Below are 16,436 nucleotides of genomic sequence, written 5' to 3' on the forward strand. Positions count from 1 at the left end.
AGAAATAAAGTGCTTAAAAACAATAAAAGGTTTTGACTGAAAGTTGGATGGGATTCAAATGTGATACCTGAGCCTTAAGTCACACATTCCTCTAAATAAAACACCCTTCCTTAAGGTTTTCTCTGGTACATGTTTCCAAACAAAGGACTTCTTTCTTTCCTGATACACAACTAATGGTATAAAAGCTGAAGCCACCATCATTACCTGTTGTTTGTTGTTGGGCGTGTAAGGCAGCAGAGTTGACACATGGAACATGATCTCATAGTCCTTATATGTTGTATACAGGGAGTGAGTGCCCGTGGAATCCGCTGGAGGGAAAATAGGAATACACTTTACAGACCCATTGTGCTGTGACTGCCATCCATCTTTTTTATATGTGCATTCTGTGTGCTCTGTGTTTTCACTGCAAGACAGGATGCAATTTCATCATAGCTAAAATGGCTAGACAATAGCAGACGGTGGATCAATGTCAGCCTGGATAAAATGACAATTTCATTCAATATAGAGAACAATTAACAGTAGTACACATGTATCCTGCAGCCCATTTCAGTGTCATATACATGCTTTCTTCACTGAATAAATAACAGTTTGTTTAGAAGAACAGTGTAGTGTAATTACAGCAATCAACCAATGATTGGAATAGGAGAAATACAAGAAATTGTGCCTCAAGTACAAAATAGGAGAGCTAAATATAGTGCAGTGATAGCTAATATTTGACTAAAGTGTGATAAAGGAGCAAAGTACAATTACTATCAAATATACTGTGATGCAAAGATGGGGAAATCCAGAGTCAAACCAAATCACTCAATACAAAAACAAATATGAAGAAGCAAACATGAATCTATTTACAGCAGTAATTAAATATCCAGGTATTGGACTAAGCAACAAAAGCATACAGTTAAAACCTAAGTGATCAAAAACTGAGTATCAAACAATCTTCTGATGTCTAGGCGACTTGTGTGTAAAAGCAGAGACTGTAAGTGCGTGTTATCCTAGGAGTATGTTTGACAGTTATTACTTTTCGTGTCCAGCTGAGCTCTGTATTTGGTGAAGCCCTTGAGGCGAACTTTCTCCCCCAGCAGCTGAAGGAACTCTTCAAGAGCGGGACCGGCAGTCTCGTTGTTGTACATCTCCTCCTCAGTGCTCTGCCCTGCCCGGCAGTACATCACCCCTACCTTCACCTGAAAACTCAGCTGGGGAGCAGAAAAGATGCAGACACAATAGTTCACATTCTTTATATAAGAGTCCACAAAACAATAGATAAGCAAATAAATGTACATCAAAACTATTTATAACTCGAGTCCACCTGCAGACAACACAGTTTTATTTTATTTTTTTTAATCCTCTGTGCATTGCTATCATTCTGAATGCTTTGTTTACCCCTTGTTCATCCAGTTTCATGAGCTGCTCTGTGACTTTAGGTGTGTTGAGGGCCAGTCTGAGGCAGGATAGATCCAGTTCAGGGAGAAGGTACTCCAGTACCTCTTTAACGGGCACCCCTCTAGTAGTGCCATGCTTAGACGTGGAAGGCACTGCATCCTCGAGGATAGATCCTCTTAGAGTTGTCAGCTGGATGGACAGGAACAGGGAGGAAAGGGAGATTGAAGTGAATACTGTGAGACGAGAAAGAATGCACTAGAAAAACATCAGAAATCTTTGGTGTGCTTTGAACTTGTCTCTTTGCAAAACGTGCGCAGACACCAGGAAATAAACAGCAACAGAAGGAACACTGTATTTTTATTTGAAAAAGCTAACAAAAACCAACTAGGCCATTAGAAATAGATGTTTGGGCAATTAACCTGCGCCCAAAATCCATTTTACAAACTACTGGTACTGACAGAATATGGCTCCGATGGCTAATATTTAGGGTGTATCCACTGGAACAATAGAAATTTTAAGGTAAATAATAGCTAAAAAAAAATTATTCTCATCTAGATTTTTACAGTTAGCTTGATGTTCAGCTACAAATGTATTAATTCAAGGCCAAGTGAAATCAGAAGGTGGGACTTAGAAGGCTTGGTCAAACCCTCCCATCTCTTCTTCCTATGTACACAGAGTCTGCATTGTCCTGAGCTCTGGGAGTGAACTCAGTCACTCGCCTATCATAAGCAGCTGGAACGGATGGAGACTTTCTTTCCTACCGGCTTGAGGCTTGATGTAGAGAAATAGGTCTTTGTTAACAATGGTTATGTGTTCCTGATGTTTGGAAGGTGGGGTCCGAGGGTGTGTGTCTTAAGGCACTTCAGCCTTAAGGGGTTTTAATCACATGCACCTGTCTTCCTTCAAGCTACAACAAACAGCCTTGGGCTAGTGTATTTACCCTCTGTCTGGGAATGTTTGTCTATATAATAAATCCCATAAGCCAAAATCTGAAACTCAAACTCCCAAACCAAACACAAAGCACTTGGAGCCAACGTTGCAACTAAATATGATCTATTTTTTGCAGTAGAAGTAAGCCCTACTGCACATAGTGGTTTGAGGTTCCTGGGCACTGACAGGCCTTGGAGGCTGAAAGATGAGTACACATCCTGAGGTTTTTTCACACATTGCTGATATTGGAAGACAGCTAAATTGCTTGAGGGGAGGTTGCATAATAAGGAGCACGCACTGGGACTGGTTTTACCTCAATCTGGTCTTCGTGGCACAAAGCAAGCAAAGTAATAAATGATCACACCTTCTATTTGGCAGTATATGAAACAGATAACCAGGATATAAGGATATATGCCCTGCTACATGTTTTAACATGTTATGTAAAAGTTATCCAGTAAATAAATATCATAGGCAATTGGAATAAGTGTGAGGAGTTATTTGTGTAAAAATAATTATAGACTGCATCTTCATCCACAGCAGCCAGATTTAAGCCATAGAAGGAAGCATTGATGCGATGTGGTGCAGAGGTTGAGGTCAGGGGTAAGGAAACTATGGCTGACCTCACTGGTCCTGAAGATGAGGCGGTAGTTATACTGCTGGCCATGCTCCTTGTCCTCTTCCAGCTTCTCTCTGCGCAAACTCACTGCCACTGGACCAAGACTCTCATCCATCCCAAAGTAATTCCAGTGCTCTGAAAGGAAAGGAAGTGGCAGATAAACAGGCACAATTACAAACCATCTGTTAAGGGTTATTCATTCTTTAATGAAAACACATGGTATGCTAATGAGCACATGTAACAAAAGCAGTTAGATGCAACTTACCCCTAAGATAGAAGAACTTCCTGTAATAGTAGGCTCCCAGGTCTACATGCTCCACTATGTATTGTTTGCCCTTTTCGCTGAGTGTGCTGGGGCCCTCCTTGGGTCCCTCAAGCACTGCGACTCCAGCATTGGTGCAGTGTGTACTCACAGATGTTTCATACAAATTTCCATCTCCACTGAAGTTCCCTGAGCCACCGCTACCCGTTCCACTACTCGCAACCCCATGGTACACTGCCCCACCTGCTCCCACTCTACGCCTGCCATTACCATCTGCACCAATCTCATTGCGGAAGCAGGGGCAGCTCAGTAGCATTTCATTGCTCTGTTCGTCTCCTGCATCCAGGCCAGGGCTGTCTCTCAAACTGAGCTCTTCTTGGCTGCCACTTGGGGAGCTGTAAGGTAGGCTGTGGGTAGAAGACAGTGTGGATGTCGCTGAGGCTACGGCAGCAGCAGACGCCCCTGTGGTGGTGTTTTTCCTCTTGCCTGCAGTCTGCCGAAACTGAATCACTTCATTGAGGTCAAATAGCATGCTTTGAACATCATAGTGGGAAAAGCCCTTCTGACACATCCAAGGCTTGGGAGGAGGACCCATGTCATCAGTCCGGCTGTCCTCGGCATCAGATCCCGCTCTCGGGGAGTCAGACTCACCCCGCACATTCCGAAGTTTCCGGAATATAGATTCACCCCCTGTCTCAGATTTAGTGCGTCTCTTTGGGGGTTTATCTTTAGCTTTAGCTGGTTGGCCATCTGTGGCATCCTCCTGAAGATCAATGATCGCCTGCTTGGGTCCAACAAGCATGTCCTCCAGTTTCTCTGGAGCAGGACTACGCTGGTCTACCTTCTCCCCTTGATATCCCTTAAGCATTTCAAAGAAGCTTTCTCCAGAGGCTCCGTGCTGATCTATTGAGGAGGTGCTACCATATTCTCGGTGAAGAGGGGACCATTTTGCTCCCACAGTTGGACCCCACTCTTCACCACTGTCCCCACTGGCATCCATCTCACTGATAGTCATGTCGCTGTTGCTGCGCTGACGAATGCGTCTCTGTCGTGGGTTCCTATGTGCAGGACCCCGGTGGTCTCCTGGTGCCAGGTAACGCGTGTCTGGGCTGTAATTGTTAGCCTGGGCTTGGGTTCTGTTTTTCAAAGTGTTGTGGATGTTACGCAGCATTGACGAGTCCTGAGGGCTTATAATGGAGCCGAGCTTAATGTGACTTTTTCCAGCAGGGGGCACACCAGAGTTCTCAGGCTCTATACTGGCATGCCACAAAGCTCCCGTGACATCTTTCCGAGGGGGCCAGTCAGCCACCCGAGCCCGTACACCCATTTTAGGCACTCCTGTGCTCACAGTGGTGTGGACGTTGTCTGTGCGTGTGGGCACAGCTCCCCCATTGACAATACGGAGGTGGCGGGTGTAAAACTCATCAGTGGCGGGGATGGAACCCCCAACGGTACGCTCCATGGGTGGGAGCTTCAGGCTGGTCATGACACCGGTGCCAAAGGCTAAAGGCACTTAGCAGGTAGACATGGCTGCCTCTGGATTAAGATACTGCTCCCTGACTTCATGAGCAGGTTGATTGTCTGGATCAACAAGTGATGAGGAAGAAAAAGTGTTGCAGAAAGCCCACCTCTTCAGCCCTCAAACCTGCGTACTGCTTCTTCAAATGCATTGACACTTCCACTTGGCATCTTTACATCCAACATTCATTCCTGGAGAAAAAAAACAAAACAAAAAACAATAATTAAGTAAACAGCATAATGACTCTTTATTTTTGACTTTGATTTTTACTCTCAGAAAAATTTCCATGAACACTAGAAATAGGAGAAACCAAGGCAGGCAACTGGTGTTAAATTATAAAGATTGTGACATAAGATCCTACGTACTGAAAAACCAGACAACTTTAAACTTGATTGGCTTTGATTAGTGTCCTGTTACACTTTTTTGACAAAGGAGAGAGTGTATTGGTAAGATTGTGCACCTCATTTTAAGATAAAATAGACATATTTTACCTATGAAAATGAAATTCTATAGTCAACACCAACAGTTCGCTTAAGCATTTATGGCATCTCTCTTCATAAATGAAATAATCTTTTTATCTTTTCATGTAAACATATCTATGCAAATGACTCAAGACATACTTACAAATATGCAGACCCTTTCTTTGGTAGGAAGTTGGAGAAGGATATATACAGAAATAAATTTGTCTGGAATATCAAATTTGATTTTCTTTTTTTTGGTGTAGTGGCCTTCTCTAGGAAATGAAGAATCACTGACATATTCACTGTCTAATAGGGAGAGATTTTTTTTAAACCAATGTCATTATAAGAATACATTAGAACATGACAGCTAAGTTGTGGTCATGTTTCTTCCTGAATGGTCTGAGCTAATTAACACACTGAGCAAAATAACACCTTTGCTCTAATCAGTATTCTGTTCCCCCAACAGTGAAGAATATAATAAACATACTAAAGGCGCTAATAATGTTTATGTAATGCAAAACTTATCTTGATCAATAACCTCAATAAAAAACACCCTACTATTTATTCCTCGATTACTGACTCTTGGATTGTGACCTATCAACCTCGAGTGCCCCTTTAGTCAGCAACATACAAGTAGGTGAATTGTTGAGTTGCCATTTTATGGATCAAATATTTCCAGCCCCACATCAAAAAGCAAAGGGACCTTTTGAATGTCATCTGAGAAGTGGGTGATGATCCTGTGCCTGACAAATCAGGCCAATTTGGCAGTGAGACACTGTGGGAGATTAAGGCTCCACTCTCAGTCAGCCCTGCCTGGCAGAGGCTGTGATCACATTAGCCACTAGCAATCAGCGCAGTGTGACGGGTCTACAGCACAGACACCCTCACACTGCATCCTATCCTCCGTGAAAACGATCAACTGACTTGTAGTTGATTTATTATTTTGTCATGTCAGCATATTTTATGTAACACCCTGTACAATGCAATCCTGCATTCTAAGAGTGATTAAAATTTGCTTTAAAAATGAAGAGTAATAAAAAAAATAAATAAATAAATATTGGTTCCCTCTGTTCTGTAGTGCACAGTACTATGTGAACTGCACAGCCAGCAGAGTCAGCTATGATGCAGAGAAGACAATTCTTACAATATCACCCTCAATTTACAATCCAGGAAAAGAGTGCATATGTATAATCTCAAGGCTCTGGAGAGGATTCAGTTTTCAGATTGCCTGTAACCATTTGGCTCTCAAATGGTTTGACAACTCAGTTCTAAACCTGTGCATATTATGCAGCAGAGCCCCCTTCTGTTTGTCAAATACTGTGCAAAAACAAACAGCTTCAATTTGTTTCAAACAGTCATTTTAGTTTGGCACCAACATGCTGTGTCTATTTCTTACAGCTTCTCATAACTACATTAGGACTGCTATTTCCTAAAAATTATATTAATTACTCAGTTTCATAAGCATAAGAAGCTATTGATCAGGGCACAAGTAAATGAAGTATATAAAGTGCTTGAATAAAACCTCATTAACTAGGAGAAAAAGAAAAAAAAAAAGACTCATTCATGTCCTACTTACATGCTAATTTACATGTATGGAAGTGAAAATAATCAGGGAATGGAAGTTTCAAGTCCAGCCCCAGAGCACTGGGCCTCATTCCCTCATGTTGTTAAATGTCCACAGGGACAGACAGATGAACAGAGCTAATGCACATAAGCACACGTCCTATAAAATAGGCCTCTAATCTCGTCACTGATGGACACATAGATAGACAACTAGCTCCATGGTCTTGATTAGACCAGATTAAAAAAGGAGGACATAGACATTGACAGAGACACAGAGTATGTGTCTTGTGTTTTAAGTGTTAAGAAACAGGGGAGACAGAAACTAGGAGGGTACCTCAAAGGCAGCCTTCACACCCATTCTGCCATCCTCCATCTATCTTCTAAAGAATCATAGAGTGCCATTTTTTTTAATCAACAGTTCTGTGGAACATGTCCCAACAGCTTGAGGATGTTGAGTAAATGAGGTTTACTTCCTGTAATTGGGGCTCTGACCCCCCAGCTGGTCTGGAAGGCCCACTGAGAGATGAGCAAAGAGGTGGTTCAGATGCAGAACAAGTAATGGTGATATCATGGCATACCTCTGAAGAAATACAATTTGGTGTCATAGTTGTCGGGACAAGTCCAGACAGAAAGGACCTGCACGCCGATATAGTAACATGCCCTTATAAAAACTCAGCCCTTTACATATTGTGAGTGAGTCAAACAGAATCTCACTCAAGACCTTGTGACAACATATACGCATCGTACAGTGGGTGAAAAAACAGACAGAATTCAGTCAGTAAGACAGACAAATACTACGATGAGTCAGAAACATGAATCTATGGAGTCTTTCGAATGTGACTCATACAATCATACCAACTCAAACACACCAAAAGACCAAACCCTGAGTCATCATTTTAAGGCAGTGCTTACAGTCCTAGACATCCTCACAGCCAGGGTCTAACAGGAGTTGCTGAGCTTGCATGTTTTCTGGAGAGAAAGGACAGCATGCTGGAGTTGAGGGACTATTTGTCCTCAGTCTCAAAACATTGAGGGAATGAAGTTTCCCAGTAGACTGGGCAAGTGTTTCAAAAAGTGGAGACAAAGGAGCCAAAGGATGGTCCTACAAGCTTGTAATTACTGCCTGGTTGAATGGGGCTAAGGCGGTGTTTGGCTGACACCATTGGCTTTCAAACAGGCACCCTACCATTTAGCCCATTGGCTCTCCCTGTCTCGTAATCTTCCTCTGCTCTAAGGGCTTACTGGGCGGATGGACAGCAGGCACAAAGGTCCCTCTGTCCTGGCTTGGGCAAGACTGGGGCCCCATTCCAACACAGTGAAGCCTTTGAAAATTGCCTGGCAGTAGGACCTCACTAAGGCTGGGTATATGAAACCTTGAGGGTAACCCAAATGAATGAAATGTGGGAGTAGGTGAAGAGATAGAGACAAATCTAAGACTGAAATAGATTTGGAAAACAAGGGAAAAAGGAATATCAAAAGACTACTAACGCTGGGGGAGACGTTTGTGATAAGTACAGATGGAAGATGGAAGAAAAGCTCATCTGGACAGAAAAATATCAAGACAGTCGGGGTGTTATGCAGCCAGCAAAATATGAGTTGTACATCTGTATGTCTGTGTGAGAATCATAATGATCATTTAGTGCTGTAATCCTCTGACTCACTCATGTAACATAGATGTGGGAAATACTCTTCTGGATAACTTTGTATAAATCACAAAAACAGCAACGGAAGTCTGGAACCTTAGTTAAACCACTAACATTTTTATAATGAGAAAGCTTGCCCAGTGAGACTAGGAAGTGCTGTGCCAGAGGAGAAAAAAATCTGCAATATAGCAAATCCTACACAACAATTTCCTGTGGAGTGTTGAGGATTCTAGGGGAAACTGAGGTCTCTACACATTCATGGAGGTGTAACTCAACCACGGCTGGTCATGAGCACAACAGATGCACAGGAAGTAACTAAGCATCTTTACTCTTCCCCCTCTCCATATGCCTTCCTCTCCTTCTTTTTTTTTTATGATTTTCCAGTCTAATCACTCCTGCTGTATGAGCAACTGGCTTAGAACCAGGCACAAACCTGCCCATCTGACTGATCAAGCCTGAGAACCTGACACCTTCAGAGAAAAAACAGGCAAGCCTCCTGGCAAACAAACAATACTAGCATCATCCAACCATGAGCCAAGATTCTGGAATTCCACCAATTTCAGTGGAGGAAGTGATGAACGTCTGTGCGAGGGGGAAGAGAAGTAGGGCATGTTCGGGCAAATTCTTTGAGAGAACTGCAACGTTGACTACCCAAGTGATACTCTGTTTGAAAACACTTTTTTAAGAGCCAAAGTCTGCAATAACTTTTCTCCCATACAATTACAGGGTCTATGCAATAGCCGACATCTAAGAGCTTTGATCTGCGAGATACTAGCTCTCAATGAAGTGGCACACCACGATGAAATGAAAACTGGATCTGACGGAGTGTTCATCTGACCACACACGTGATGCACATACCACGTGTAGTTTGAGAACTTCACAAACCGGTGGCCATATATCTACATTCATCATCACCATTGTTCTGTGATGTGAAGCTCTGCCCTAACTCTGGGCCCCTCACTATCACTGCGGCACAGTTCAGTGAGTAATGGGCATAGCTAACTACTGGCAAAGTGAATTTCAGTCACAGCCTTACACAAGGAGACAGTTCTGGAGGAGTGCCAGAATATATTCATTGCCATTATCTCCAGCAGGGTGTCCTCAATCCTTCCTCTCTGCTTATCCACAAAGTGCTCCACCAGGGTTTCACATTTACGTGGGAGAGAAGGCAGGATAAATAGACACTTGAAACACTTCACATAGTTTATAGTTAGTAATGGTAAACCCATTGCTATTCCCCATGGCATTATATGGGTGGGCCATGAGTTTAACAATGAAAGCCTTTGTCCAGCTCCTAAAGGGCCACTTACCTCTAAAAAAAGCTAATTACACTGCTAACAGCTTAGGTGGTCCACTTGTCCAAAGTTAAGAAGAATTTCTACTTTTTACACTCAAGTCTAATAGCTGATGAGGCCCCGTCAAAACAAAACAATCAAAAGTCTCCAAGATAGGCATATATTCCTTTGAATTCAAGTATGTAAAGTCTTCACCAACATTCTGCACATACTTTCCCCTCTGTGCAAGTCATAAATACATTAATCTTAAGACACCATAATGAGTGACTTGAGCGCCCCATATGTGACATGAGATTATAGATGGTTCGTCTTCATTAAAAAAGCTCAGATTGAAGTTAGTCAGCTTTTAAAGTTGTGGTTTTTAAAGAGCAATGGAGAAGAAGGAGTATGCTGCTGCTTGAAGAGGAATGTTAAAAATGCTAATGAGGTGGCTGTCTGGCTGCTGAACTGCAGCAGTTGGGAGCTGAGGTTTGAGTAGAAGTCTGCTCTAGGCTGCACTTTCCCTCTCCCTGCCCTCTTTGCCTACCTCCAACCCCTTAGAAACTCCATTAGAGAGACAGCGTCATACATGGACAGGTAAATACATAGGATGATCCTCATAAGACACAGCAAAACCATCATTTACTGTGCAACACAATCAATTTGTCTTACAAAAACAGACTCGGGCAACTCTTGGGACTTTTGGATAAGACATTTTTTTCTGCTAACATCAGTGGGTGCACAATTCAGTTAGCTCACTAAGGTATTTCTGAAAAAGCTGTCCAAAACCAACAACACCTTTCAAAAGAGAATCGAAATATATTCAAAGACAAAATATTTACAGTACAGAATGCAACTACAGAAGGCCCTAATTACGATCTAATTTATTTCCCTACAACTTTATCCAAAAATCAGACTTACTCTGCAAAGTGTAATGAAAAGTACAGTGTATGCAGATAAATCTAAGAGTGTGCTTTGAACTTGCAGAGTTAGTAAGTCGGAAGCCAGCCACTGAGGGATTGTGTTCTTTCTGCAGTGGTAGATACGTGACTTACTACTCCTCCTAAACACAAAATTTGTTCTTTGCCTTATGCTTTAATTTCTCATAAAGGAGATGATCAAATGGAAATTGTTTGAAAGGTATATGACTATGCAAGCACGTCCAAGCTTAATGTTTCCTTTTAATTAGAGTTATACATCTTGCATGAGTGCCTTTGATCAACAGGCATGAGTGGGAGATCACAGCATGATCTGAAAAGGTCAAATAAAGGTTGATTATTAGAAAGTTCTTGATCGGCAGCAAACATGGGGGTTGTGTGCCAAGTCACACTATAGTGACGGAGCTCCATAAAGATAACTACAGTAAACCCTGCCACAAGGTCTGGCACTGTGACAAAAACTGACGACAAAGCCCAAAGTCTATCAACTGCTACTCTATCAAAGCTCGCGAGTGGGTGCAAGAACCTGATATTGTAAATATTAGGATTTGGTCTGCCAGTTCTGTTTAATTGTTCATACAGTCAGAGGACTGAAGCAAGTCAAATCAGACGGGAAAAAAATGTACTTAAAACATCATTTCTTACATTGTTGGAAATTATAACATTTAGGCCTGAGATATACTACTAGAGTATGAATAGTCAATATAAATAATCATCACCTGTATTTCTTGAGTTTTTCTTTGAATCTATTCTTAGATATATGTGTGTCTGAATGTGGTCTTCTTTGAAGTCTGTTCATAATAATAATAATAATATGTCCTTGGCTGCCTGGAGTTGTACACATTATGAAAATCAGCCTACCATGATAAAAGCATTCAGATATACAGCACAATTAACACAGAGAAATTTAATATCTAGGGATAATCCCACTTTCATCCTGCACCGCGTACTGACATTCCATCTCTATAGGCACACACTGCCAAACAGTGTCTTTTCCTCTGCAACCTCCTGTTCCACTTCCCCCAGGTGAAAGATTCGTGATTTATGTGGGAAACTTTCTCTGTGACATATCGTGAGAGAAAGTTTTGGGTATCAATGCAACAATGCCAAAGGCTTTCATAAATCTTTTTCAATTCTAGTATTATTACAGAGATTTACTAGGCGCTGCTCTGCCGTCTTTACTTCTCAAGCTTAGATAAGTCTTTAGAGACTTCTACATTTTATTTCCGATATTAAACCATGTGGTTATTGGTATTTTAGAATTTCTACTGGTTATATTGAAATAAAAAAGAAGCAATAAGTGGGTATTTGACACATTTGATTTGCTGCACTGAGTAACCAAGCCATATTAACCCATGTGCAATTGGAGTACAACCCAGCCAAGTGCTTTGATAAGCAGATTGGGCTGTTGATCAGGCTCTGGTGACTCTATTCAGCCAATAAGAGGTGCCCCCTCTTCATATGTGACAAGCAGTGAATCTATTTGTTACCAAACAAATACTCTCAGCTCAGCATGGGGCTGGCACATGCCTGTTTGTGAGTTGAGATGAAGCAGTTTCCATTGCTGGAGGATTAAAATAGAAGGGACGTGAGAGTAGCAGTAGTGTAATTAACAGTGTTGATGCAAAGACGGGAGCTGAGTGAATAGTTTGTGTTTTTGCTGTCTATAATTCAGCCTCTCCATGTGCCAGAAGATGGGGCTCAGCCAAGGGCCCGCCAGACACTTCCAAGCCTGCTATTATTTCATTCTTGGATTAGAGGCTCTCACGTGCAAAACCAATCAGTCAGCTGCAGAGCTATTCACACTTTATATGAATGTGGTATATAGAGAATCATAGCAGCTCAACTGAATGGACGTCTCATCGCTGCAGGTAGCTGCAAAACTGAGGCGCTGAACAAAAGTTGCAATACGAGCACATAAAATAGGGGATCAGGTCGGAGCTCTGACGGAAGGCAGGGGACAGGGAAGATATGTTCCAGTGTGTAGTGTGCACTGTTGGTTTCATTGCATCCAGTGGTCACACATTGAGTGTCAGAGCACCATGTTGTGTGTCTGTGTATTCATTAGTGGCTATTGGTCACTTGCTCATTGCCAGCTCATGCAGAGCTTTATCCAATAGAGTCATTTAATTATCTTCCCCATGGCTAAAAAGAGGGGAAATAAAATAGAGACAGTCAATGATATTCCTGAAAATTACCATGCTTAGAGAAAACAAACAGGCGTGACACGTATTTACTAGGGCACCAATCCCATTCCAGATATTTTCCTATTGGAAAAAGAAATCAATTCAAAATGGGGTAAAATACTGATAAGGGGTTTATCATAGTTCTTCCTCTTGCAATATGCTATTAACACCATGGTTTTTTGCTATCTGAGCCCCTCAATGGTGTAATTCACCACCAAAGGATCTTTTAAAGGTCAACTCAAGTATCTCTAAATGTCCTCTACAAACTCCTCCCTAACTGCACTGCCTTTTCTTAGCTTTTGGTATATGTTGTAATTACTTTATCTTCTGTTCTAGATTCCACTGATTCATTCATTCATTCATTTTCCAAACCAAGTAATCCTCAGGTTGCATGGATGCTGGAACCTATCCCAGCTACTAATGAGCAAAGGCAATAATCACAGGACTTCTTACTTTATTTATTTTATCATCATTAGAATTATTATCTTTTTATAGTGAAGCACTTTAGAACTTAAATAAATTCCAACGTGTGTGAAAAAAAACCTAAAATGTAGACACTGTGGACATTGTGGTTGCCATTTAGCCATTATGAAAGAAGAATTGCAACATAGTCAATAAATACCTAATTTTTGGTTCTTATTTTTTCCATTTTATTTTCTTATATGTATTCTGTTTGTCTTGTGGTGTACAAAGTATTGCAGAATCACTATGATCATGGGCAGTGTATTGTGATAGTATCCTGTAGTGAGGTACTAAGAGATTCCCTCCCTTACAATCATAAATAAAATATTGCTGCTGGTGAAAGATGTAGCATGACCTAGACTGGGATCTTTATTTTTGGTTTTCAAGTGAAAACTGACGAGACTATTTTTGAGCAGAAGCATGCGTAGAATGTAAGTGTGGGTTTGGGACGAGGGCAGGGTCAGGCTGAGAGCCCTTAGGTCTCTGTGTGCGACTGCATATGAGCAGCAAGGTCATTTGGCATTAGTCTGACAGATTCTCACAGCGGAAGTGTCAATATGACATATGCCTGCGATGTTTGGAAGTCATCCACAGCCCTGTCCCCTCACATCCTCTGCCTGATTACACAGGTAGCAAACAAGCCACATCACAGAGGAGAACAAAAGGATCCCGACGAGACCACAGCTGATACAATGAAGTTCGAAAAGTTTTACTAATGAAATTTACAGAGGACGTTCAAAGGAGCATTAAATAAAATTCTCTGAAATTCTGGAGAATGTGGCTGTTGCTTCTGGAGCTAAAACAGACACAAAAACTGAATGGCCAGACCAGATAAAAGCCTACTGAGTAACAAAAAAAAAAAAAAAAAAGAATTGCAACAAAGAAAGATATGAAGTAGCTCTCAAGAGAAAACACAACTTACTCTCAATGTATGAAAGAGATACGCAAGATTTATCAGTTTGTTCTTCATTTGTTCTTCATTTGTTTGGACACTTTGTGGCAAGGTGATGTTGTGTTGTGTGTGGATTAGGTCACTGAGCCTGCTGAGGTAACATGAGAAACATGAGCTGCACTGTAGCAATAACAGCACTGACCACAGGACATTTAAAAGCCCCCAGGAGAAATCAATCAGATGCATCATGGGATGCTCTGCACATTCCTTTCAGTTCATTTTCATAAGTCAAACTGATCCAACAATCGATCAAAGCCTGCTTGGGTAACAAATACACCTCTGCAACAATCAGAGGAATGCACATAAACTAATTTGATTGCATAGATGAATAGGGGCAGCTGTAATGGGATGCATTTTAAGTGTACAAGGATTCCCCACAGACTAATAAGTGTGACAGAGGAGCATGACAGCGCTGCTAGGAAACAATAAGAGCCCTGGCTAAGAGAGCTGCAGTGCAAAGGCAAACACAGGCAGCCACCCTGGAAGGCCAGAGTCAAGGTGAAAGCTTGATTAATATCCCCTTACACTGGCCAAATAGCTGCTCTGCTGCCACCGCACATTAATTGTGTGCCTACTGAACAAGATCTGAATTTTGTATTTAACCGTTTTACATTTGCAGGAAGGGGAGAAGAAAAATAAGGAGAGGATAATGCCAGACATGCATTTTTACTAAGGGCTTTGGTGCATAGGACAGGGGGAAAGCTTCAGTACGAGGTGACACGAGGACCAGTGCAGTGAAGAAGGGCCTGACAACAAAGGCAGGCTTATTATCCTCTCAGAGCACCTCGGGGGATTCTCTGCCTCGTCTCTGGAGAAGGCTGCTGCCTTTGCTGTTCCCTGCAGCTTGGAGGGCAGCCCACTTCTCCATGTGAAGAGAAAGCGCAGGTGTGTCTCAGTACTCAACATTGTTTGACATTAATTAGTTATTTTTAATGTACTGTTCTGCATGTGGAAGACTTGATGATGCCTCAAAATCCATACTGCTGTGGAAAAGTTATACTCCTAAACTATTCCCACTCATTGATTTTGGCGGGTGTCCAGTGCATGGCCCAGCGCACTTCCAGTCCAATTATAAACAGTCAGGCCGCAGAGTTAATCAATTCATACAGAGACATTTGGACAGTGATAAGTCAGCTGGTGTTGCATAACAGTGGTGCCCTGCTAGATAAGAGTCAATGCCAGAAAACCATAGTGCAAACCTGCACAGCAAGCTCCTGCTGCTACTGCTGCTGCTACTGCGGCTGGCCTGCACTGCACTGAGCCAGCTCTGCAACTGTGTTTTATCATGTTCCAAAGGCGCTTCCATGTTAGCCACATGTCATTTAGAGAGAACAACTTCAAGAGCTTTGTTGTCATTATTGTATTTTAATTAAACACCAAAACCTACAGTAAAATACATAAGTAAATCAATCTACTATGGCATGGAAACAACATCAGACATTTGTCTCAGTGACTGTTCTGTTTTAGTCTTGTATTATGGATACTGAGTGAAACAGAATGTAATTAACACGCCCCCATTTATCCCCTCCTCTGGCTGGCAGTAATCAGGATTTTGCATCCCCACAAGTCACAGAGGAGGAAACATGCGAGTTCTGAGCTGAGCTCTGAGTGAAATGATCCTTTGTATCTTCCAGTCGGTTTTCTAAAGGGTGAACATCAAGGTCACGCAGCATGAAAATGTTTTAAGGTTTTTAACAGTAAACACATGGCACAGGCTTGGTCAAAAAAGGTGTGTTTCAAATTTTTATTCAGCACTAAATGCAGTCACAACTGTATTTGTTGTGGAGCAAAGCAGTAGAACTGGGTATCCAGGAATACATCAATGAAATACACAGGAAACAGGCAGTGAGAGAGGAAAGGCTGGGAAAGCAGCCATGTTTGTTATTAGCCAGCCCTATCTGCCCTTTGCACCTGGAGCTACATGGAAAAAAGCAGTGCAAGAGCCGAATACATCTGTCAGTGTATTAATACACTGTAGATCTCCATGATGAACATTACAGTGACTGCTGGGTTGTTTAACTTCATTAGCTTGGGGTAATAATACTACACAAATAATACAAGTATGACAATTTCCCGCTCAGTCAGTGCATCTGAAAATTATTTCTACTTACAAAGTCATCTGTAAAGGAAGGCTTTGGCTCACAGTAGACTCATTCTTCCCTCTCAGAGCAGAGCAGGAACTCACAGGGTGGAAATGGATTCCCTGGTTCCAAAGCAAAGGATGTGGAATTTTAGAGCAATATGATCAGA

The 16,436-nt window shown here is 41.9% G+C and overlaps 1 protein-coding gene across 5 annotated transcripts in view; it reads right to left on the bottom strand.

Moving 5' to 3' along the window:
- The window catches only part of LOC115413672 (signal-induced proliferation-associated 1-like protein 1), a 37,851-nt gene that overhangs the window by 17,500 nt on the left and 3,915 nt on the right, over positions 1-16,436 (bottom strand). For 2 of the 5 annotated variants that reach the window (XM_030126697.1, XM_030126696.1), the window contains exons 2-7: positions 16,298-16,389; positions 3,192-4,898; positions 2,931-3,061; positions 1,381-1,569; positions 1,019-1,193; positions 205-308 (exon numbers count right to left, since the gene is read on the bottom strand). In XM_030126697.1, coding sequence (XP_029982557.1) covers positions 205-308; positions 1,019-1,193; positions 1,381-1,569; positions 2,931-3,061; positions 3,192-4,674 — 2,082 coding nt within the window. In that variant the 5' untranslated portion in view covers positions 4,675-4,898; positions 16,298-16,389. Of the gene's footprint in view, positions 1-204; positions 309-1,018; positions 1,194-1,380; positions 1,570-2,930; positions 3,062-3,191; positions 4,899-16,297; positions 16,390-16,436 lie in introns of those variants that run through there. The other 3 variants (XM_030126695.1, XM_030126698.1, XM_030126699.1) reach the window with 2 other exon arrangements.

This window comes from Sphaeramia orbicularis, chromosome 22 (genome assembly GCF_902148855.1).
Source record: "Sphaeramia orbicularis chromosome 22, fSphaOr1.1, whole genome shotgun sequence".
Taxonomy (NCBI): Eukaryota; Metazoa; Chordata; class Actinopteri; order Kurtiformes; family Apogonidae; genus Sphaeramia; species Sphaeramia orbicularis.